This window comes from Tenrec ecaudatus, chromosome 16 (genome assembly GCF_050624435.1).
Source record: "Tenrec ecaudatus isolate mTenEca1 chromosome 16, mTenEca1.hap1, whole genome shotgun sequence".
NCBI lineage: Eukaryota > Metazoa > Chordata > Mammalia > Afrosoricida > Tenrecidae > Tenrec > Tenrec ecaudatus.
In genome coordinates, this window is record NC_134545.1 from 8,806,658 (window position 1) to 8,829,853 (window position 23,196).

General features: G+C 49.9%; 2 protein-coding genes across 3 annotated transcripts in view; one reads left to right on the forward strand and one right to left on the reverse strand.

Annotated features, from left to right (window-relative positions):
• The first annotated feature begins 3,206 nt into the window (after positions 1-3,206).
• On the forward strand, positions 3,207-9,575 carry POP5 (POP5 ribonuclease P/MRP subunit). Of its 2 annotated transcripts, XR_012780431.1 has the most exons (6): positions 3,207-3,273; positions 3,344-3,486; positions 4,151-4,300; positions 4,486-4,569; positions 4,664-5,106; positions 5,205-9,575. XR_012780431.1 is itself a non-coding variant. In XM_075534699.1 (5 exons), exons 1-5 carry the CDS (start codon positions 3,254-3,256, stop codon positions 4,771-4,773), a joined length of 507 nt encoding a protein of 168 aa, XP_075390814.1. In that variant the 5' UTR covers positions 3,207-3,253; the 3' UTR covers positions 4,774-9,575. The 2 variants fall into 2 exon arrangements, 1 of the variants encoding a protein (XP_075390814.1); XM_075534699.1 differs by having other exon boundaries at positions 4,664-9,575.
• Positions 6,182-23,196, reverse strand: part of RNF10 (ring finger protein 10) — a 34,136-nt gene continuing 17,121 nt past the window's right edge. The window contains exons 3-17 of the mRNA XM_075534698.1: positions 22,230-22,429; positions 21,333-21,423; positions 19,891-20,075; positions 19,670-19,806; positions 18,971-19,131; positions 16,959-17,084; positions 16,458-16,719; positions 16,164-16,297; positions 13,843-13,960; positions 13,533-13,634; positions 12,425-12,580; positions 10,413-10,513; positions 7,243-7,300; positions 7,004-7,162; positions 6,182-6,490 (exon numbers count right to left, since the gene is read on the reverse strand). Of these exons, the coding sequence (XP_075390813.1) occupies positions 6,414-6,490; positions 7,004-7,162; positions 7,243-7,300; positions 10,413-10,513; positions 12,425-12,580; positions 13,533-13,634; positions 13,843-13,960; positions 16,164-16,297; positions 16,458-16,719; positions 16,959-17,084; positions 18,971-19,131; positions 19,670-19,806; positions 19,891-20,075; positions 21,333-21,423; positions 22,230-22,429 (2,067 nt within the window). The 3' untranslated portion in view covers positions 6,182-6,413. The remainder of the gene's footprint in view (positions 6,491-7,003; positions 7,163-7,242; positions 7,301-10,412; positions 10,514-12,424; positions 12,581-13,532; positions 13,635-13,842; positions 13,961-16,163; positions 16,298-16,457; positions 16,720-16,958; positions 17,085-18,970; positions 19,132-19,669; positions 19,807-19,890; positions 20,076-21,332; positions 21,424-22,229; positions 22,430-23,196) is intronic.

A 23,196-nucleotide genomic window follows, 5' to 3' on the forward strand; every position in this document is an offset into this window, starting at 1 on the left:
TTGAGCCTTGTGATTGATTCCCTTTTCTCCCCCCACTCTCCTCTAATCCTCCTGGTATCTCTACTTTCCTTGTTGGCCCTGAGGGGTTTATCTATCCTGATTCCCTGTGTTGCGGGCTCTTATCTGTAGCAGTGTGCATGTTCTGGTCTAATCTGATTTGTAAGGTAGAGCTGAGGTCATGATAGTGGGGGAAAGAAGCACCCAATAGCTAGAGGAAACTTGTTGATGGACATTGGGCCTCGACTCAAGTACTCCCTTAACACAAGAACACTTTGTTCTAACAATTGGCATTCTGTGATGCTCACCTTCCCCACAGGATCACTGAAGACAAAATGGGTGCATAAGCAAACGTGTTGAAGAAAGCTGATAGTAGCCGGTTATCACAAGAGATAGTGTCTGGGGTCTTAAAGGCTTGAAGATAAACTAGCAGCCATCTTGCTGAGAAGCAACAAAGCCCGCGTGGAAGAAGCCCACCAGCCTGTGTGATCATGGGGTGTCGATAGGATCAAGTATCAGGCAACTAAGACACAGAATAAAACCATACCCAAGGTAAATGGGAGGTGGGGGGCATGGAGTGGAGACCCAATGCCCATCTGTAGACAATTGGACATCCCTCACAGAGGGGTCACAGGAAAGAGATGAGCCAGTCAGGGTGCAGTATAGAAAGCCTTATCTTTTTCTCTTGGAAAGGCTGGTCGTTTTGAACTGCTGACTCAGTCCAATGTGTAACCACCACATCACCAGGTCTCTGTGCTGGCATTCACATATATTATTTGTTTATAATTGACTTTTATCTACTTTTGCGTTTCTGTCCAAAGTTTGGAAAATATCACTGTAATGTTGAAAGGTCCCAATAGTAATAGTCTATTTAACTATATGGAAAAATTAAACCAAGTTCTAACCTGAAACTATGAATACAGTTTCCCCCATCAATGCCTGCATTGGGAATTGAGATCCATTCTTGACCTCAAAAATTTCCATCATCCAGATAAGCCACTGCGGTCTTCAGAGCTTGTGAGGGGTTGCCATGAGGAGCAGGGGAAAGTAAAGGAGATCAGACACATGGAAACAAGGATTCCAATGAATCCCTTGAACATCAGCCTCCACCCAGCAGAGGTCAGAAGAACTAGATCTCGTATCCAGCTATAACTGTTTCATTATAGCTCAAATTCTGAGTGCTAAGGCAACAGGTATCAAAAGATCCAAAACAAACAGCCATATCGATGTGAAAGAGGGGTGGGGTTGGAGTGGAGACCCAAAGCCCATCTATAGATAATTGGCTGTCCCTCCACACAAGGTGTGGTATAGCACTGACAAATCACCATCATTCCTCTAGTTCCCGAATACTCCCCCACCCCCACTACCATGACCCAGTTCTAACTTACAAATCTGGCTGGACTGGAGAACACACATGGGTACAGATAAGAGCTGTAGACACAGGGAATTCAGTAAAGATAAGCCCTCAGGAACAGTAAGGGGAGTAGGGATATCTCCATAAGGGTAGGGGGACGGCCAGGGGTGGAAGAGTGAGAAAAAGGGAACCCATCACAGGATTGGATATATAGGTAGCGTAAGATATGAAATAACAATATCTAGTTGATCAAGGATGCAAGAGGGCGGGAGGATGGGGGAGGGAAGGGAAAAAAAGAGCTTATATCAAGGGCTCAAGCAGAAAAATCTTGGAAATGATGATGACAACATACGTCCAAATATGCTAGATACAATTGATATATGGAATTTTATAAGAGCTATAAGAGCCCCCAAAAATATAGTGGGGGAAAAAAATCTGAGTACTAGGTTTGCTGGAGGCTATGATTTACAATGAGAAGCCTAAATCGATCTTGTAATCTCCACATAAACTCAGCCTCAACTGAATTCTTCCAGCCATTGACTAGAAATGTGAAAAAGCGTTGCCTCAGGCGGCGTGTTTGAAAGCAGATTGCAGTCACTCCTCTAACCCACCCAGGCTGGGGCAGCCGAGCCTTAGGGTTGACGGAATTTGGAGTAGAGGAGCCCTCATGGAGCTATAAGGTCAGCATTGAACTGCTAACCACAAGTTGCTGGGTCCAAACCCACCAGCCACTGCTGGCACTGTGCTCTCATTTAAAAACAATAAAAATTTAATGTTTTTATTATATTGATTGGTAGCCTCTAGTCAGTTCCGATTCATAGCTACAGAAGGAAACGTCTCTCAGTCCTGTGCCAACCTTGCAAGTGTTGTTTCAGCCCATTGTTGGAGCCCCTGAGTCCCTCCACCTCATTGAAGGTCAGTTTGTTCCTTGGACACCATTATGCCCTCCGACTGAAGGTCTCCCTCCTCCAGGTGGTTTGTCTGTCAGGTTTAAGACTTGATTAAGACTTAATTTTAATTGAATTTGAGGTCTCTTTTGTCCCCTAGAACACTAGCCACAGAGCCGAAGGAAAAACAAAAATAAGGAAGATAGGAAACAAAACTCAAAAGCATCGGAAAGATTGGGCTTATTAGTCAGATAGAGACTGGTGGGGCCTGCCTCCAAGGACTGGAAATGAACTTGGATTTCAGCTCTGGAAATGAACTTATCCCGGGGCTCAATTTTCTGCCACGAGACAGGCCTATTAGGGGAACAATTACACTAGGAAGGGACGCACACTTTAGGGAGAACCATTTAGGACTCGAGGGGACAAACTTCAGATGGCTTCGGAGAGGAGGAGGAATGGACACGGGGAACGCGGGAGGAAGTGGGGTAAGGGATGGTACCTTTGTGGAGCCGCGTGCTGTGACGAGAGACAAAATGTGCGTGAGTGCTGAGTGGGAAACGGATGGGCCCCGCAAAACCTTCGCTCAATTCACAAGGGAGTGGCGTTTCAAAAGGAAGTTCCACCTTCCAATTTGGGGAAATACAAAGCAAACGTCTCCAGGGTCCCGAACACTGTGGGAAGCGGCCGCTCAGGCCGTGGAGTCCAGTCCTGCACCCACAGCGGCCAGCCAGCGCACCCACAGCCCAGCTCGACTCACCCCGGCGAACCTTCAGTTCGGCAATTGGCCTCCGGGGGGCGCTCCGCGGGCAGCACTCGCTCCGGCCGACGGGTCGGTGGGCGGGGCTCAAAGTTGACCGACGCAGAGCTCGCCCTCTCAACTCTCTATTCCCGCCCCCTGCCCTGCCTCCCTCTCTGAGTGGCTGCAAGGCTAAGGAAACTAACTTCCCATTGGCCGAAGAGGACTGGAACGCCCACATCCGGTTTGCGCTCCGGGCATGCGTGCACGCAGGCAGCCATGGTGCGATTCAAGCATAGGTGAGTCGGCCTGGCCCCCGGCCCCCTGCCCCCTGCCCCCGGCCCCGCGCTCACCTCCCTCCCGCCACAGGTACCTGCTATGCGAACTCGTGTCCGACGACCCCCGTTGCCGCCTGAGCCTGGAGGACCGAATGCTGGACGGCCTCGTACGGGACACCATCACGCGGGTGCACGGGACGTTCGGCGCGGCCGCCTGCTCCATCGGCTTTGCGGGTGCGAGGGCCGAGGGGAGTCCGGGAGGACCCCAGGGGCCGGAGAAGGGACAGGAGGGGCACGACAGACCCACTGACGGCCAAGTCCGACGCAGCCTCTGTACATGATTGTGTCTGACATCCGTAAATTGGGCAGTGAATGAGCCTCACAGGACGGGATTCAATGAGGGAAGCCGCGTATCGTTCAGAGGCAGTAGTTTGACAGGCTGTATGGACAAGGATGGGGTGTGTGTGTCAGGATTGTCACATGTATGAACTGCAAGAAGAGCTTAGAGTCCAGGCTCGGGTAGCTACACAACTTGAACCCCCTCTGACCTGCTTGAAATGGAATCCTGGAGAATTGAACCCCCATTCCAGGCACACCTCCCCTGCTGGGGACAGAGCGCACTTGCAATGAACAGCCAGTTTTTCAGGAGCACCCGGTGCCTTCCACAGTGACTTGCCAGTAGGTGCATTAAGAGGTGCACTTGAAATTCCCTCAGTACTTCTGAGCAGAATGCAAGGTACTAGGTGTTATTTTCCTTCTACAAGGTCGCCCTGGTCAGTTTGTTTAATACCTTCGAAGGCACCCCAGGTCTGGCACTCAGCCTCTGAGTTATGCCAAGGGTTGGAACCTGCTCCTGTAAATCCAGTCTTCCTGATTTTTCCTTTACACCCCGCTGTAGTGAGATACCTCAACGCCTACACAGGAGTGGTGCTGCTCCGGTGCCGGAAAGACTTCTACCAGCTGGTCTGGTCGGCTCTTCCCTTCATCACCTACTTGGAGAACAAAGGGCACCGTTACCCCTGTTTTTTCAACACTTTGCATGTGGGAGGTAGGGCTCTGAGGTGGTCCATTGAGTGCTTGCTTTTCAGCAGGTAACAGGTTGTTCCGAAGGGTGGCTGGGTAAGTGGGTCTTCTGGTTGTCCTGAGGAAGTCATTTGTCCCCAGCCATGAAGAGGAGGGTGTTGGGGGGTGTCTTTTGTAATTTCTTAACTACAAAGCCTCTTCCGGTGCCAGGAACAATTAGAACATGCCAGAAGTTCCTGATTCAGTACAACAGGAGACAGCTGCTGGTCTTGTTGCAGAACTGCACGGACAAAGGTAAGCAACTAGCAACTTCCCCTCCCCCCACTAGGATAGGGTACCCCAAGAGGTAGCCTTCATCTCCCTGGGCCTCCTTCATTTTGCTCTCCAGGAGAGCGGGAAGCCATCCAGAAATCTTTCGCACGAAGCTGTTTGTTGGAGGAGCCAGACGACGAGCTTTCTGACAGTGGCAGTGAGGAGCCGGCGGTGGCCCCCGAGTGAGCCTGTGCTGCCCAGCTTTCCAGAGGCAGCAACTTCCACCACAGATCCAAATAACTGATTGGAAACAAACCGAAGCCATCGACGCCAGGCTGTGCCCAGCCGTCTGGGAAAAGCAGCCCTGCCATTTTAGGCAGTTTTGTACCTAGTTATCTGAGAGGTCTGACTTCTGAAGCATTTTTGCATCCTTTGGTCAAAGTCCGTTGTTCTCTGCACACCCAACTGGTCATCCCTATTTTCCCCCATGTGTGCACGTGTGCGCACACACGGAAAAACGGCCCCTTTGATACTAGATGAAGTGTGAACAGTTGGGTTTTCACTTCCAAAGTCTCTCGGGTGAGTCCTAAGCAAAGCAGGTCACTTAGAATAAAAATATTTATACTTTTCTGAGAAAAAAACAAAAAATCTGGCCTCAACTGATCTTTCTCCTATAGAGCCAGTTAAGCAGCTGCCCAGTTGTGGGCCCTTTCTGAAGTTCTGGCCCATCCCTGTGGCATCCCACCTGCCTGCCATCTGAAGCAAGAGAATGCCACCACACTCACTGGACAGGAATTGGGCATATGAGACACCAGATTTGGTTGGCTGCTCACTACTGATATTTCTAGATGGATCATCTTTAGATACTCTTGAGCCTAGTGCTCTTGAGCCTCGCCCTCTGAGATGGGGAGGTAGGCACCTTGGGCCTGGACCAGGAACCCCAGTGGCACCATGCCAACCTTGGTAACAACTACCTGACTGTATTGAACTTAAAGAAAAAAACAAAAAAGCTCACATTGCTCGTGCAGGTGATTTATTAAAACTCTACCTTCACATTCTAGTACACGTAAAAGATCACTTTATTATGCAGCAAAACAATTCATATCGCTTACACCAGGGGATGCAATGGTGGCACTGGAGGACAGGGAGGTGGCGGGCAACCTGCTGCCAGCCCTCTGCCTCCAGGGACCTCATACAACTCGGGCCACTGTCCCAAGGGTGCTTCCTCAGAGACAGTTACAGCTGTCCTTCATGGACTACCAAACAGGCCCAAGTCCAGAGGCCATACCTACTCAGGCATGTGCCAGGGGCAGCCCGCCCCTGGGAGCTGGCATAAAGGGCAGGGGTGGGTGTGGGTATGTCTAGTCCACATCCTGGCCATGTGTCCAAAGAAACATTGCAGTTCAAGATGGGTGTCCTAAAGCCACTTTATTCCCAACCCAAGAGAGAACTAAAGAGGTAGGAAAGAGCTCACGCGTTTCTTAAAGGATAAATGGGTGGTGCTGACACCACAGTGCCCACCACGATACCTCACGGCTGCTCCCCTGGGCTGTTGCAGGGGCCTGGCTGTATCCCGAGTGAGGTCAGAAAAGCAAAGAAACTGGGTCAAAAACGTCTAACCTAGCAACAAACTAAAAACCTTGGCAGGAAGAGATCTCGTGCGTGTCAATACTTTATTTTGGTGTAAAGACAGGAAGCTGGAAAATACACTGTATTTAAAATTTGCTTGGTTCCCCATCATGTGGAACACCCCCCACCCTCCTTAGAGCTAATCTGTTCAAACTCAAATACTTAAAAATTACAGCAGCAAAACAAAGCAAGGGAAAGGGAGAACCCAATGGAGAAGGCGGTGAGCCCGATGGAGAGGGCGGCGTGGGCCAGTAGTGTCACTTGGTGTGAACGACCGAGGTGCTGAACAGGAGCTTCTGTTTCTGCTTCTTCCTTTTCTTCCCTCCTCGCTCCTCTACATGGAAACACAAAGGTCCTCAGCTTAGACTGGGAGCCCCTGTCACAGGTGGCAGCTTAGAGGGCAGGATCCCTGGGTTCAAACACCAGCACCTACAGTGAACCCGGGAGGTAGTGGCCAGGCTCAGCCAGCAACCTAAAGGTCGGTGGTTCAAGCCCACTGGCTGACTCCCTAGCTAGCACCGCCTTGGCCGCCCCTAAGGTGGCTGGGACAGTGAGACTGGCACATGCTGAGCCCACAGAACGCACAACTTGAACATTAACTGTTTTCCTGGTTCCTACAAATGCCTTGGGCTGAGGTGGGCTCTAAGCCAGACACTCCTGTCCATTAACCACCCCCCCCTCTGCTGTCTACGAAGAGAAGGGGCTTGCTCTGGGAATGTCACCCAAGCCTCATGTGCCATGATGGCCAGCTGTTCTCATGAGCCAACGAAACGCAGGTTCTGAGGGGAAGGTGCCTGTTAGGGTTCCCAGCAGGGATGGGGCCTGTGGGGAAGCTGGCAGGCCATACCTGAGAGGGGGTCGGCAGTAGCTGCTGTGTCCAGTTTCAGGAAGGCTGCTTCCATGGCCTGGCTAAAGGAGTTCTGGAAACTGGGCACAGGGACCCGGTCTGAGTTGTCACTCTCCCCATCACTGTCCACAGGGGCAGGAGGCACGAGGCTGTTCTCATCTGAAAAATGCTGTTGTCAGACATTGGGAGCCATGCGACAAACCACCTCCTCCCACGCCAGCACCAGAGGGCTGTCTCACTTTTCTTTGGAGCCGTCTTGGGCCACGCATCTGCTTTTGCTTTTCCAACTCGTAGCATCTACCAAAGTGGGAAAGGGGACAAAGGAAGTCAGTGTTTCCGCTGCTTTTCCAGACTCCTGCCTTGGACAGAATCAACTGCCACCTGAGATAAGACCAGCAGACACACTGCCCTGGCCTGTCCCCCCTGCCCTGCCCACAGGGTAAAACCACTGCTGCCTTGTTCCCTAACACTTAGGGCAACATAAAGAGTTTCTGGGTACGAATCTCCTCCATTAGCTTGACTCTTCCTCTGCTTGCAGCCTCTTCCGGACCCCTAGAAACATCAAGCTATTGGGACAAGCTCGTGTTTCAATTTGAACAAACCCCCCCCTCTGCCACGTGGCCCAGGTCAGCTTGGTAACTGAGGATGAGTCCCCTCACCATGAAGCAGGGAAGTCGTTACTCCCGCGAATACACAGAAACCTGCCCCACCAATCCAGGCACTTTGAAGGAGGTCTGGATGGGCAAACATTGATTTTCTCCGGCGCTTCCTCGTGTACATTGTGATCTCCCTGCACCCTGGAGTGTGGGTCCAAACAATCGGCCCCCAAGTCAATCCAAAGGCAAATGAAAAATAAAATGTTCCCTCCCCACAAAGGCCTAGCCTGAATCCAGGCATGAGACAACAATCAGATGGTGGGATAAAGATTCCCCCCGCCCCCGTTGTCTCCCCCATATTATCTGCTGCTTGCTAACCCATGGTCAATGCCTGTACACTTGGGGGTCAGCTGCTTAAAGGTTAGCTCCCAGAGGGTATCAGCCATCTAGAGCAGTGGTTCTCAACCTTCCTAATGCCACGACCCTTTCATACAGTGCATGCTGTGGTGACCCCCAACCATAAAATTATTTCTGTTGCTACTTCATAACTATAATTTTGCTACTGCTTTAAATTGGACGACCCCTGTGAAAGGGTCATCCGACCCCCAAAGGAGTCTCAACCCACAGGTTGTGAACCATTGAACTAGAGCAATCAGACTCTATATAGTCTGCCCCGCCCTAAGTAGGGCCCACTCCTTGCTGATAAGGACAGTGGATTGATTCCCTGAAGGAGAACCCAGAGACAAGGTCAAAAAAAAACGTGAGGACCAAGGTTAGGTGGCCATCTTGAATCTAGGGTCTGCCCATCTTGACACATGTGTACACCTAGTACCTTCCTTCCTATTGCATCTACCCCCCCCTAGCTCATCCCCCTTCTGTTATGTGTATGCCTGTTGTACAACACCTTCCTATTACGCATGTGGTTACCTGTAACTAAGGGGGGCTTGCGTGCCCCTAGAGTGTATGTAAGAGTCTTGTAAGTATCTATAAGACTTGTATGTAAGTCTTAGAAATATACTCTCTCTGTTTGGACCTGGCTCCTGAAGTCATGTTGGTCCTGGAGGTGAATGCTTGCTTTATCTCATCTGCTGTCGCTTTAATTTTACCCCTCAATTGCACAACCGCCCCTTGAACTCATTTGACTGTGGGGACTGGTACCCCACATAAAACAAATTCAAATGATAAAATAATCTATAAAGCTGGTCTGGATGCTAACAAAAAAAAAAAAAGGACATTCCCCTCCAGCCAAGTGGGGGACGTAAGATGAACTGTTATATTAGTAACAAGCTAAAGAATCCTGGTAACTCAATTCAGTGACGCGATGTTTTGGCTGGATCAGGAACGAGAGCAGATAAGCATCCTGTGTGTGACACCGTACTGTGGTCCTGTGGGAGAAAGTCCTCTGGTCCATTTCTTTTACATATTTAGGGGTGAAGTGCCAATCATTAAGGCCCCAACTTAGCAGTACTACAGCAGGGGGCAAATTAGCAAACTGTTAAAAATTGGTGAATTAAGGTGACTGTTGATTGTGCTTTATACTGTTGTTTCTCCTCTTTGAGTCTGATGTTTTGCTAAATAACATTTTAAGGTTAAAAAAGACAATAAACAGTGTAAAACACAAGAAACCCACTCGGCACTTGGCTGAACTCCCAGGAGCCCCTTGTTCCCACACTAACTACCCCAGGACTGCTCTACCATCACGGCACTGAGAACTGGGACTTGACACCTCGGCCTTGGTTTTTCTGGGTTTTCCAAGTTTCCCACCTCTGACAGGATGCAATCTGACCACTTTTCTATTGCTCATTTTTGGTTTCAATTAAAAGATTATTTTACTGGGGGCTCTTACAATGCACACACCGATTGTGTCGAGCACATTTGGACATGCTGCCATTATTTTCTAGACATTTACTTTCTGTTGAGCCCTTGGTGTCAGCTCATTTTTCCCATTCTTCCCCCGACCCTCGAGACGCTTTGATAAATTATACATGATTATTTTCCTATCTTACACCGTGTGTGTGTGTGGTTATGTGTTGATCGTTTCTATCAGTTCCCCTTTCCTCCCCACCTTCCCTCTACCCTTCTGGTATCGCTACTCCCATTCCTGTTCCTGGATTCCGTGTCTACTCCTCATTTTGGGGGGAGGTAACATTTGTGTTTCCCGTCTCTGACGGGTGCAGGCTACCACAGCTTTCACTGTGTGTCTTCATTCTCGGCCTTAGGATCCTCTTTACCAAGGTTCAGTTCCTGTTCAATTTTCCAAAAGAACCACCATTTCTATGTGAGAAGCCACCCACAGGAACTGCGCTCCAGAACTGGGGAAGCTCGTGTTCCGGGTGGGCTCTTGGCAAGTGGCTCTCTTCTGCAGCTATCTGCAAGCCTCCCATTGTTCTCAGTCACCTTCCACGAGACTGGCATGGCTAGTTGGAAGCGAAGCACTACAGTCTTGCCTTCACCGTGGTTCACTAGTAGTAACAGGCCAGAGATCCTACACCCGTTAAAACAGTGAGAGACACGCAGCCCAGGATTTACTCAACAAGTGGCATCTGACTTCCTCCTCAGCTCCTCCTGACCTCTTCCCTGGCAAGTCTAGGGTTGTATCTGAGACCTGTAAAGTTACAAGAACACTCAGGAGCCCCACCTGCCCTCAGCTGGCTCTGCTGCCTTGAACTTCAGTGAATCCCCTCCAACCGACCAGCTGACTCAGACTGTCCCCTATATTGGAACTCAGGGAACCACTTCTAGGTGAGGGGTCCAGAAAACCCAACAGCGCGCCTCTTCACTGGCCTGGGGCTGCTGAGAAGCAAAAGATTTACCTGGGCAAAAGAAGGGAAGGGAGAGTCTTCTTCCAGACTCCCAACGCAGAGTGAGGGACTGCCCTGACTGGCAGTGGGTGACAGAGGGGTCAGCAGAAAGTCTGAAAGGGAACCAGAGACCTAATTACATGAGTCAAGTTCCAAAGAGCTAGTAACCTCTTCGCATTAGCTATGAACTCGGGGTCAGGCCTAGATAACTCCCTGCCCCCGGCCCACCCCAATCAACCTTGACCAAACCTTCAACTCTGCCACCTTCTGATAAAGCCAAGGAGGTGGCCTGCTATAGTGATCATGGAAGTAAGGCTACAGCCCATTCAATCTCTGAATCCAGACCTCCCTACAGTATAAGGAGACACAAGTGCTACAGTTCCAATCCCCCGCAACCAAAGTCATGGTGGGGTCTCTTCTCTACATTAAGAAAAGCCCTATCCACATAGGCTGGCTCTGCAGGCTCTAGTGTTTTGTCACAGTTGGGTCTATCTGATGGACAAGCCCTAGGAAAAAGGTCAGCCTTTGCGCTCCACCAGGAGGGTTCTCTGACCATGCGAGGATCCCCTGAGAACTGAACCATCACTGCCAACACGAAGATGCAAGCTTCCTCCCAGAGCTCCTCAGGAGCCGTATATATGCACCACTGCTCTCCACGCCTCCTGACCTAGCAGCGAAGCCTCAGCCCCATCTGTCCACTCACTGCCCTGCTCGCCGCCAGGAGAGGAAGGCCTGGCCCCTCTCCTAACAGCTGGCCCTTCCGAAGTCAGCCAGGGCGGATTAGACTGTTGCTCATGGGATCACCCAATTACACATGGAAGTCCACTCCTGCGATTTCAGAGAAGCTAATTCATGGAAACGCTCTACCTCATGGAGAGCCTATCAGACAACCTGCCTTGTTCCTGCTGGCTGAAATGGAAAAGCACCGGGGTCTACAGTCTTGAGTCTCGGTTCCATTCCAGACCCCACCATTGACCCTGCCTCTGCCTCTGGTCTCTAACCTACAGGGACAGGCACAGGATCACATGACTGACCAAGAGTCTTCTGGCCTTGGACATCAGGCTAAAAATGTTAGGCAAAGAAACCTGAAATGACTACCAAAAAGTATCTCCCAGACTGATGAAGATCAACAAAGAGAGTAGCAAAATTAAAGCCAGTAACTGTTTCATTTCACCCTTCCTCTAGAGCAGGGGTGTCACACTGGCGGTCCAAGGGCTGCATGCAGCCCCTGAGGTAATTGTTTGTGGCCCACGATGCTCTGAAATAAAATGTAACAAGGGAATTGTGTGTATGGGATTGCCTCGATCTCCCCTAAGCGCGATTTTCTTCATAACAATTTTTTCCATTTTCATTTTATTTCAGAGCATCGCGGGCCACCAGTTTGACACCCCTGGTCTAAAGACACAATTCAGAAAGCTCCATGCTCCTTTGAGCCCTCTCTGGACCCTGATCTTCCTGTGCACTGGAGGGGAGCTCACATTTCTACCACGCCTATCCCAGTCAACCCATTCAGAAATCTTGTTTTTGGAAGGTTGTTTCTTAATCCACAAGTGGTATCAGATTTGACTTGATCTATAGCTTCCTTTTACCTTAAAAGACTTTCCCTTAGTTCAAAAAGTACGTAGTTATGTTATCCTCCAATGGATGTGACATAGTTCACGGCACAAAAACTCAGATTTAGCCATGAACCTGATGGCCGATTTTGCAGGCTGTCCTCAAGTTGTTTGTGATGCTGGGAGACATACAGAGATCTCAAAGGCAACAACTAGAAATAAAACAACTTGGGTCACTGGAAAGTTCTAGCTTGGAGCTAGGCTTAACCCTTCTGGAGGTTTGGGGGAAGCTGGCAGGGCATACAGCAGCCAATCAGAGAAGTGATCAAATGCTAACCATGTGTTGTACTCTCAAGAATACAACTATCAAGTTATCGTCTGTGGACCACACGAGGCTAGTTTTGTGAATTCAGACACGAAGGCTTTGCTTAAGGTCTGTGGCTGGTGGCTTGGCTTCTCCCATCTACTCACCTGCACAGGACCCGGGACTCCTGCTAAGAGAAGGAAGGGAGAGTGGCCCAGGGTCCTCAGTGCTGGTTAGACCCACAGCTGAACTGGAGGAGCCACTGTAGGAATTGAAGGCAGGAAACTGCTGGAGATTCTCTAGGGGAATGTGGACTTCTGGGTCTGCAAAGGAAACAGAAGATCAGGTTGATCCATGGACCGCGTTTCCCTGAGATCCTTGGCCAGTTCAGGGTAGGACGTATGCTAGATCAGGGTAGGATGCAGAGAGAAGTCTGAAAACCCAAACCTGGAACAGCAGCTCTTTGATGTCGGTTATCGTGTTAAAACCTTGTTCAAAGTGCCTCGTCTCTCCCTAGAAGGGGCTGGTGGTTTCAAACTGCTGACCATGCAGATGGCAGCCCGACTGCGTAACCACTTCACCATCAGGACTCTTAATTAAAGTGTCATAATTGAAAGTGGGGAACAAGCATGAGGAGTAACTCTACAGTTCTCCTGTGTTTGCCTATTTCTGTGATATAAAGTTAAAACCACAGCAACAAAAATCTTGATTCTGAAAATGATTTTCTCAAAGTGCATTAAATGTGGACAATGGCTTCCTTGTGTTGGATCCCAAGGAATGTCCTGGCTCCAGCCTGAGTCCAGTTCTGGAATGTTTAGAGAAAGCATCACACTTTATGCTGCATAGCCACATCGCTACTGCCTTCCCCCAGCGGTCCAGGGCCTGTGCTTGTTGTGTGCTAGAGACCGCGCGTTGCTCCTATTTCCTAGGCACACTGATGCTTGCGTGGCACACCAGCTGAGGAGAGTCAGGGCTCGCTACTACAACGTTTCCACACCATCAAACACCTTGGGACAATCTCAGCCCAACCCAGCCCGAGTTCTCGACTGATCTCTACTTTCCTTCCTCAGAGCAGGGTCGTTAGGCAGCACCCGCAGGATCCGTTTAATAGGAACTCTTGGTTCTATGCACTGGACCCACACTAACTTACTTAACTTTGGCACCAAGTCTCTGAGAGAGGCCTTCTCATGAGTCCCATCTGGGACTAGAGAAAGCAAGAGGTGGAGGTGACAACCTTGTCCTCCAGAGAGGGGGGGAGGGAGTTCCAGAACTTACACTTGCCCTGTTTCTTGTTCTCCTCCATCTCGATCCTGCGTTCTCGGCGGCGTTCTTCCCGAGCCTTCTTCTGGCGCTGACGCTTCCTCTTCTCAATGTCATCTGTGGATTGGTCAGAGTGTGAGGAGGGCCCAAGACAACGTGTACATGGACTCTTCCCCGTGAACGTGGGCAGGCCAAGCAGAATGGACGGCACATTAGGTGAGACCAGTAGTACAGCGCCCACTGCAGGTTTCTGCCCACCTTGGGGTCTAGCCACAAACATCTCTGAAGCCCAGCAGAGACAAAGGCAGGGTTATCTTCTGCTCACCTGAGAACATCTCCAGGGTCTCCTTTGAGACGACAGGAGGCTGCAAAGCCAGTTCGCAGATGCTGAACTCACAGGTGAGCGGCAAATGAGAGAGATACCGGTGACGCTGGCGAACATCCTAGGTGGGAAGGGGACCACCCAAAACTGAGATCAAGCCAAACTGGGAGCAGAGCTTCCCAACCCCATCATCACCCACAGCCAGCCCTGGACTCAACGGGCTTAAGTTAGCACCATTTTGCAGAGACAGACAGCAACTGCTGAATAACTCACAAGACAGACCTAGCAACTCAAACCAGATTTTTGGTTTGTACTGCCAACAAGTGAACTGAGTCTGGTAAAGAATGACTCCAGCTAATTAATGAAGTGCTTCTGGTTTTCTGGGGTCCACAGCTGAGTGAGGAGAACAGGATATAGACGCGTATTTATCGGCAAAATGTATGGAGCTCACAAACAGGACTCGTGCTAACTGGGAAAGAAGAGAAACCAAGTTCCCAAGTGAATGAAGCGTGGACTCTAACAGGAAGTTGAACTACCTATCAATTTAAAGTGTTTTGATTGAAAAGTCACATGACTCAAAGAATTGCAATTTTGAGATTATCAACAAATCTGTGATCGATATTGGGACAATCTCCAAAGCTAAAATTCATGAGGAATCTTCACAAAGTTTGGAAAATGTTCCACCAGTTATTTGAAGCCTCCCACCTATAAGAAGGGGTATCAAAAACAAAACACAAAAAAGTAATCTTCCCCCAAAGCTATGTATTTACATTTTTTTTTTACAAAAGAACCTTATCGCCTGCAAAGCACTCTTCATGACACTTAATAATCTGTGATTCCATTCTTGGAACCATTTTTCAAAGTCATCTGTTTGGATGGCTGACCGCACCTGTCATGTCCCTCTTCAATTGAGGAAACAAAAAGAAGTGGCAGAGAGCAAGGTCAGGTGAGCAAGGTGCATGGGGCAAGAGAGGCATGCTCTCTTTTGCCAAATACTGGCCCAGAGATGGCTGTGTGAGCAGGTGCACTGTCGTGGTGGCAAACCCAGTCCCGTCTGTCACAATGCAGGCCTCTTTTGTTGCACAATCTTTTCAGAACCTCTAAATAGAAAGTGTGATTAACAGTCTAACCTGGTGGAACAAACTCCAAGTGCACTATCCACCTGGTATCCAAAAAAGAACAAATGAGCATCATCTTGATCTTTGATTTCACTTGACAAGGTTTTGGGGGACGAGGGGATGATGGCGTCTTCCACTGGCTTAATTGATGTTGGCTTTGGGGTAGGAAGAAGAGCACCATGTCCCCAGTAACGAATGACCTTGGAAAACAAGTCTGCGCTGCTTCAGAGCTGTTCTCTCCAAGCGCGTGGGCACGTTTCCACAGGACGCTCTTTTTCCTCGTCAGTCAGAACCCAAGGCACACACTTTGCAGGGACCCTTCTCCTTCCCAAATGTCCCACTGAAATGTGCTGAGCCGACTCTAAGAGGTTCCAGATAGTTCCCATCCCATCAACGGCCCGCTGTCGTTCTTTGAGCACGAGTGCAGGAATGTTGTCGACATTTCATCTGTTCAGGAAGTTGACATCCAGATGAAGTTTGTCACCAATCGACAGGTCACCATTTTGAAACGAGAAACCCACTCGTGTACTTGCGTTTTCCCCATTGCACTTTGTAAGCTGTGTTCAACATCCTAACAGTTTCTGTGGTATTTTCCCCCAGCAGGAAACAAAATTTCACAGCCACACACTGTTCTCTTAGTTGGCCATCATAAAAAAATGAGGTTCAAGAGAAACTGCTTTCATGAAAAAATTCACTGTAACCAGAGAACCTTCCCAGGCGACACCATTGGGTGCACTAATTCAGAGCGAGTGGCTCAATACTTGCCTAGCGGGAAAATGTGTACTGAAAGCTCCACCCAGTGGAGCATTCACACATTAGACGACAGTGATCTATAGGTATTGGCTGAACTACTGATTCAAGCCTGTATAACCCAGCTTCAAAGAGTTTTACAATGACACAATAATGAGCACAGCATCGATGGGTACATTTCTCCTAATTTACTTCTCCTGAGCAAGTTCCACCCTGAGTGAAACTCCCTACAGACAAGAAATGATGCTGAGAAGCAACGCTCAGAGGTAACCCACTGAACTGCCCAGGAGAATTTTCTGGCCTGGTCTGAGGGCACCATCCACCTCGTTAAAAGGCATGGGTGACATCACTGCTAAAAATGCATGAGAAAATCCACACACCGAAGACTGGCCTTTGACTGGCTTGATTAGGAAGTACAGTGTCAACACCACTGGTTGGCCCCCTGCAGGCGCCTACCTCCGACATGGAGTGCCCGTCGATCTCCACCACAGTCGCCGAGATCTTCTCGGGGCTCTGCTCCAGGCTGCCGTATTCCCGCACCAGGCAGCGCACGTTCACGGGGTGCAGGAACATGTGCTGCCCGTCCTCCGCTGGAGACAAGCGCTTCAGTCACACAACAGCCTCAGCTGGCACTTAGGACAGCACCCCTCCTTTAAGCAAGGTCTGCCCCTGCTTAAGACCCAGGTCTGCTCTCTGAAGCTTCTCCACAAAACCCCAGCCCTCCTCCTCCTCCTCCCCGGGACCCCTCACCTTGGTAAAAGTAGTAGCAGGGAGAACTGCTGAGGTGTGCAGACACTGGCTGGGTGATGGGTTCCTGCTGGCCAGACTCAGTATAATTGGTCCCTTCCCCAAGATTGTCATCTGCGAACTCTGGGTCAGCACAGGCCTCCGGCAAGCCCTCAGGCTCCAGTTCAGATGCTGCTTGCTCTTCCTCCACCAGAGGGAGAGACGAGTCCAGAGAACAAACTGCTGTGGTTTCTTCTTCGAAAGCAGACAAATAGCCCAGAACACCCTGTTGGAACAAATTCCACGTTAACAGAAAGCATGCGTCCTGGATTTAGGAGGCAACGTGGCAAGGGCTGGCCCAGGAACCAAGCTCTCTGGATGTTTGCCTCAGCAGTCCCGATCCTGACCTTGCGCGCCTGGGGAAGGAAGGATGAAGGCGATGGGAATACTGGTAGGCCCCTCCCGACTCAACAACAGTGTGGAGAGGGCACTGGCGCCCACCGAAGCTCCACCAGAAGCACTCACCTTCCTGGGTGGGAAAGCAGACTCCTTCGCCAAGGGAGCCACCAGCACCAGTTGTTCCAGGGAAGCCACCACTCCGGTGACGTCTCTTCTGCCTTCAGCCAATCCTGACAGAGCCTCCTCCCGAGCCTAACGCCACCCAGAGAGAGGAACAGAAAGTCGGGTTTCCAGAAACACGTGGATTTTAGGGACAAGGACTTAAAATGGCCTTTTTAAACAGAAGCACATTAAAAAGAATCATTTTATTGGGGGCTCGTACAATTATCACAAGCCATACATCATCCATCCATTGTGTCAAGCTCATTTGTACAGTTGTTGCCATCATCATTCTCAAAACATTTGCTTTCTACTTGAGCCCTTGGTGTCAGCTCCTCATTTTCCCCAGAAGCACAATTTTTAAATTAACCAGATCCATTGGTCTGACACACTATGCTCAAAGAGGGCCTCAGTTTAGGAGGCAAGAGGTCTGGCTGGCCCCGCTTAGCCCTCAGGCCTGCCTGGACAGACCTATGGCTTTGTAACTTTTCTTGTATCTGAAACAGTTGTAGAGTAGAAAGTAGAAAGTACACACAGGAGCCTACCCAACAGTGATTTCTCTGGGGATCAGAGAGGTAGGGACTCTGGCACCAGCTCACTTCCTAGGAGTCTTAATCTCACCAGACTCCATGGCTTCAGCTCACAGGGGCAGTTATGTGTACTTCCACAATGAGGTATGAAACTCAAATGCGATACACTGAAGTACATGAGGGTTTCAAAGAGTTTGTAGGAAAAATTTTTTTTAAAAAAAGTTAACGGGAAAATTCCAGTCACTTTAAATTCCATTTTCTACAAACATTTTGGAGTCTCCTTAAATAGTGCTTAGGACAGGCCCTGCCACGTGCTGCTCGTCACACAAGCCCCGAGGACTCTGCCTGTCCTGCTCTGGGTCCGTGGGCGCTGGAGAGGAGCAGCAGCCCAGCCACCCTCGGAGGAAGTTACTGAGTGTGATAGCCAACAGGAACGTGCGGGAGTAACCATGCTGCAGCCTGATAGGAGAACAGAGAGATAAATGGCTCTGCAAAGCCCACCCTGTCTCTCCTTGGACCAGCGTGCTGCTGCTTTAGCTGGTTCTCTGCCTCAACCTGTGTGCTACACCACCTGTGGGCCCAATCAACCCACAATGCTGTTGCTAGAGCTCGAGGCTCCCTTGAGACCTGCTTCGCCACACTGCTGGTGCTTACATAGTGTGCGCTTGAGGCTGGTGGATCCAGGCTGGTGCATTGCTCGAGTTCAAGATCCCTTCTTGGCCTACTGGGCGGAGCTCTGGAGCTACTGACTGTTGCTGACTCACCCTACTGCCGGCAGGCAGACTCTGCTTCCTTGATTCTGGACCGACAGCCCACGTGTGAGCTGAAGAACTCCCAGAATGTTAACTGCTCCATGAAAGTGAGTTGCACTGATTGGCTGTTAGATTCCTTCTCGCTGTATCAATCTCTCCATATATACATACATATATGTATACATATGATCGTAAGTGTCCTGGTTGTGTTTCTCTAGGGAACCCTGCCTAATACACTGAGCCTAAGCCCAACTCGCTGAGTCCACTTTGGGGGGCAACAATCCCCCCCAGCTGGCTCTTGGTCACAATTCAAGACCTCCTGCTGCTGAGGCTGCGGACCTGGGGACGTCCTGCTTCACAGACTCCTTCCTGTCTGTGGGCGCTTCCGACTGCTCCCCCGTCTCAGCAGGCACTGCCAGACCTGCCCGCTGGCCCTGATCCTTTATCCACACACTCTGTCAAACAACAACAACATAGGTCTAAATGGCGTCCCAGAAAGCAAAAACCCCACTTTGCTAGAGCTGATCTTAGTAATTCCATAGTGTCACAAGTCGCTACAAAATTAATCATTCCCACGTGTTGCTTTCAGAGCAAAAGCTCCAGAAACCAAGAAGTGAGCCTAACCCCTTCCTTTCCCAGCTCCAAACTGCTCCTCTGACCTGTGGGTGTCCCGCCTGCCCCTCTGTGTGGGCCTCACCTTGAGCTCCTGGATGGCGGCCTCGATGAAGCAGGACTCTGGTGTGTGCTTCTCCTCCCCCAGCTGCCGCTCCAGTGCCACCTTCTCCTCCAGGACAACACGGCGCAGCACCTGCTTCTTGGAGGCCAGCAGCAGCTTGGAGTACTGACTGTGCTGGTCATCTACATGAGAGCAGCAAGTTCAGAAGGGCAGTCCTCCAAGTATCCGGGTGGCAAAGACAGCAACCCAGCCACTGTCCAAAGCACAGTCTAGCAGAGACCTTACAGTAAAATGTGTAACTCTGACCCTGGGACACAAGCAATCTAGCCTGAGGTGGCCAGGCAGCCAAAGAATGTCCATTAATTAAAAGCATTGCCTGTGACACCAGAAAAGGTGAAACTAGCCAGTTAATCCAACCAACAAATGCCTAATTACGTGCTGGTACGCTCATTAAATAGAACCTCTACAGACACTACAAATGGTTTTGTAAGAAGGGAACATTTAGCAAGCAGACCTTCCAAGACGAGGCACAATGCCAGCCACTGTCCAACAACGCCCTACACAATGGAGTGCTCGAGACGCCCGCACGGCCGACCATGCTTGAAACCAACAGTCAAGCCACCCGCTGCCAACTTCCACCCCAACAAGCCCATTGGGAAATGGTGACACTGACTTTCCCCAAGATTAACTTTTGGACCTGCCCCCCCAAATAGCACTGACCTCCTAGATGAATGGGATGGTCAACATTCATCCATTTGGATTTGGGCAAGGCCACCAACACGCCCTTCTCCCTCTTCATCAGCTGCATCGTGATGGTGTCACCCACTACATACTGGCGCGACTCTGTGGCAACAACACTGCAACACGGACAGTTAGACATAGCAAGAGCCAGAGCGACCAGACTGGTGGTTACCCTCCTGCAGCCCAGGCCTTCAGCTCACCTCTTGAGATCCTTCTTATGCACAGAACTGTAACAGATGGGGCACTTACTCCAGGTCTTCTCACTCAGGGAGAGGTAGTGCAAGATGCACGCCCAGCAGAAGATGTGTCCACAACGAGTTATCTTGGCCGCAGTAGGTGGATACAGGCATATTGGGCAAGATGGCACTTCATGGCTACATATGCGCTAAAACAGAACATCACCAAAGTTCTACTGCTCGTAGAATCGACGAAGGATTGTCAAGGCTACAGCCTAGCCTCTCCCACCCCGTGCCCGCACATCTCAACTCAGCACTGGGCAGCCGTGTAGGACGGCACCTTATCCGTGGCGTTACGGTAACGGTAACAGTGGCTGAGTGCAGTACGACGGCCAGGCTGTCTGCTCCTGCGGAAATGTGCAGCCTCAGAAACCCCACCCAGGGGAGCTCTCAGTGGAGAGCAGCTCTGGTGGAGCAGTGGGTAAGCATCTCGCAGCTAACCACAAGTGGTGGTTAGGACCCACCAGCTGCTCTACGAAAAAAGGTGTGGTCTTGTTCTGACTGACGTGCAAAAGAGTTGAAGAGAAAATAAGCGCTACCTCAATACTGCTTGGCACACTAATGACACACAACTGGCAGTAACCAACGCCGAGGAATAAGCTGAAAGCAATGCTGGCTTTGCTGGTTAGGGGTATGCCATGGTTCTCAGTGTTTCTGACAGTTACATTATGATGAAGTTTAGCAAGTGTGTAATGATGTAAGAATGCTCCCGTTTGTGATCCGATTTAGTCGCCCTCCATTTCTGCCTAACAACTCATTCTTTGGATCAGTCACGTTGATCGGAGAGTGAGAAGTGGGTGGATCTGATTCTGTGTTGTGTTTCGTTGTTTCTCAACCGAAGCACATGAAACCTAAGATTTTAGTAGAACCAAAGTTTAACAGCCACCAAAGTAAACTTGAGTCGTTAAATAGCACTCCTCGATGACGTTCTGAATGCTCCTATTAACAGGAATCCAGGCTTTGCGGTCAAAGGAAAAGCAAAGTTTGCTCTCATGAAAGGTAGTCTACAGCAGACATCCTGTCAGGATCTGCAAAGGGGGTACCAGGAGTCATGACTTCAACAGAAAACCGTGCCTTTGACAAAAGCCTACCTCTGTGACCTACTTGCTTTCCTATCGCGTAGCCCAATGTATCATTATTTCCACTGGCCGACAATGAAGCACTGCCCATGCACAGCCCATGCTGGGTCAAGAGGATAACCAGTCCCCTGGTCACTGACTTCCCAGCAGAAAGGAATAGTGGACAACTCTGCTCAGAACCTCCCGACACCCTGTCCCGCAGGCCAAAGCCAGTGAGAGCCACACACAAAACAGGGCAGCAGCCGAAAGAAGAATCCACAGCTGCGGGGGCACCAGCACTCCCCATAGTTCTCTCTCCCACCAATGCTTATAAACGGAGCTACTCACCACTTGTTCCACAAAGTCCCAGTTGACTAAGGTATCAGGATCAGCAAAATGCGCTGTGTAGTCTTGGTTTTCAGACACCACAAACTGGCAGCTAGAACGAGAGAAGCAGGGCAGAGGTAGGCTACGAGCTGCCACCCTGAATCCTCAGCAGACACTCTTCATCCCAGCACTCGGAAGTGGAACACAGGCCCTTAGCAGCCCTGGTTCGTGGGGCACTGTGCTCAGAGACTTCAGCCTCAGCAGACTCCTGGCACTGAATGAAATCCAAAGACTCGACCGGTAGAAATCTAAATGCATGAGCTTGATTTCTTTTGCTTGTAAGCCCAGCCAAGTCCTCCGGAGGCCTCCCTAGAACTATAATTAACCAAGATGAACCCCATTAGCCAGCAGGAAGCTAGACTTCCATTCTCGTTGGAAGCTGGCTAGTCTCCAGAATGGTGCCCATGCAATCCCTTCCAGATTGGTTTAGGTAAGGTACAATAGAGTTACGTCAGTTTAGCGACAAGGGCAAGTTTTATGTAAGGACAGTTCCGTACAAAAGGGAACCACTATTTGAGCAAACTCAAGCACAGCACTTCAATTCACTGTGATTCAATTCACTGGTGAATGATTTCCTCGGCTTGATAGTGGTTAGGTAAATTAGCCAAGGTCAAAAGCCAAAACAAGATCCAGTCTGGGATCAATTCCAGAGGACTCAATCTGTCAAGAAAGTTACCAATTTACTTCCCATTATATTCTTTTAAGCACCAAGAGCATCTAACCAAGCTTTCAGTGCTCACCAAATACAGACGAGAGCCTTATCTCAAACACCCAGCTGCTTAAACAAAACCTCCCCACAGCTGTCAACTGCCCAGACACGCTCAAAGTCACTTTCCTCTCAAGAACAGCCATACTCACTTGGCCTGTAAAAAGAGTTCCTTGTTAAAAGGCTTATGTCCCCACTTGTTTCTTTTTCCCCAGCTGCCATGTCCACTGCTTTCAAAGTGACCTGCCTGGCCACGGGGTTCAAATGTGAAATTCAGCAAGTGGTTGAGGTTGATCTTCTTAGGACCAGAGAACTGGGCAGGGCTAAACTCTGCCCGCTGAGCCTCTGCTACCTAGAGGAGGAAGAGGACAATGACGATTAGGACAAGTCCTGACTTAGAGCAGGCTTGGGCACAGCTCTCCCTTCCACATAGCTTAGAATGGAACGACAGAAAACACAGGCTGAAATGCAACCCCCAATCTTCCTCTACCCAAGGTAGGATGGCAGCACAGGGGAAGGAAAGTGCCCTAGTACACAATGACTTAAGCTGTTTAGTCTGCCCTGAGTGGCAATTAGCCACTAAATAACAAAGCTCAGCAGGAATTCCTCTAACTGTCCAGAAGTGAAAAAATACATCTCTTGTTGTTTTGTCAACTCAGCTCTGACTCACGATGACATTGTGACTGGCTAATCTTCAGAAGCAGACTGCCAGGTCTTTCTTCCTAATATCACTCTAAAGTTCCACTGACATCTGTCCACCATAAGCGGCTCCGCTAATTTCAATACAGGTCGCAGTTTCTACCACCATAGCAACATGCAAGTCACCACAGTACAATTGTCAGGAAGGTGGTGGTGAAGATTTCCTGACCACATAAACTTTCAACAGTCGTCTTCACTCTGGTAAATTACTTTTGGGAGCTTGCTTCTGGCAGTCTGTGGAGCCACCCCCTGGAGGCAGCTTGCGAGCACTCCTCACTGTCACAGGCTTACGGGTCCTGCTAGCAATAGCCTGTCAAAGACGTACACTGCTACTCACTGTTAATTGGCAGTGACAGAACTAGAGCAGGTAAGCAGGCCATCTCTGTAAGCAGAAATAAACCCCAGCAGCAGTGTCAAAAG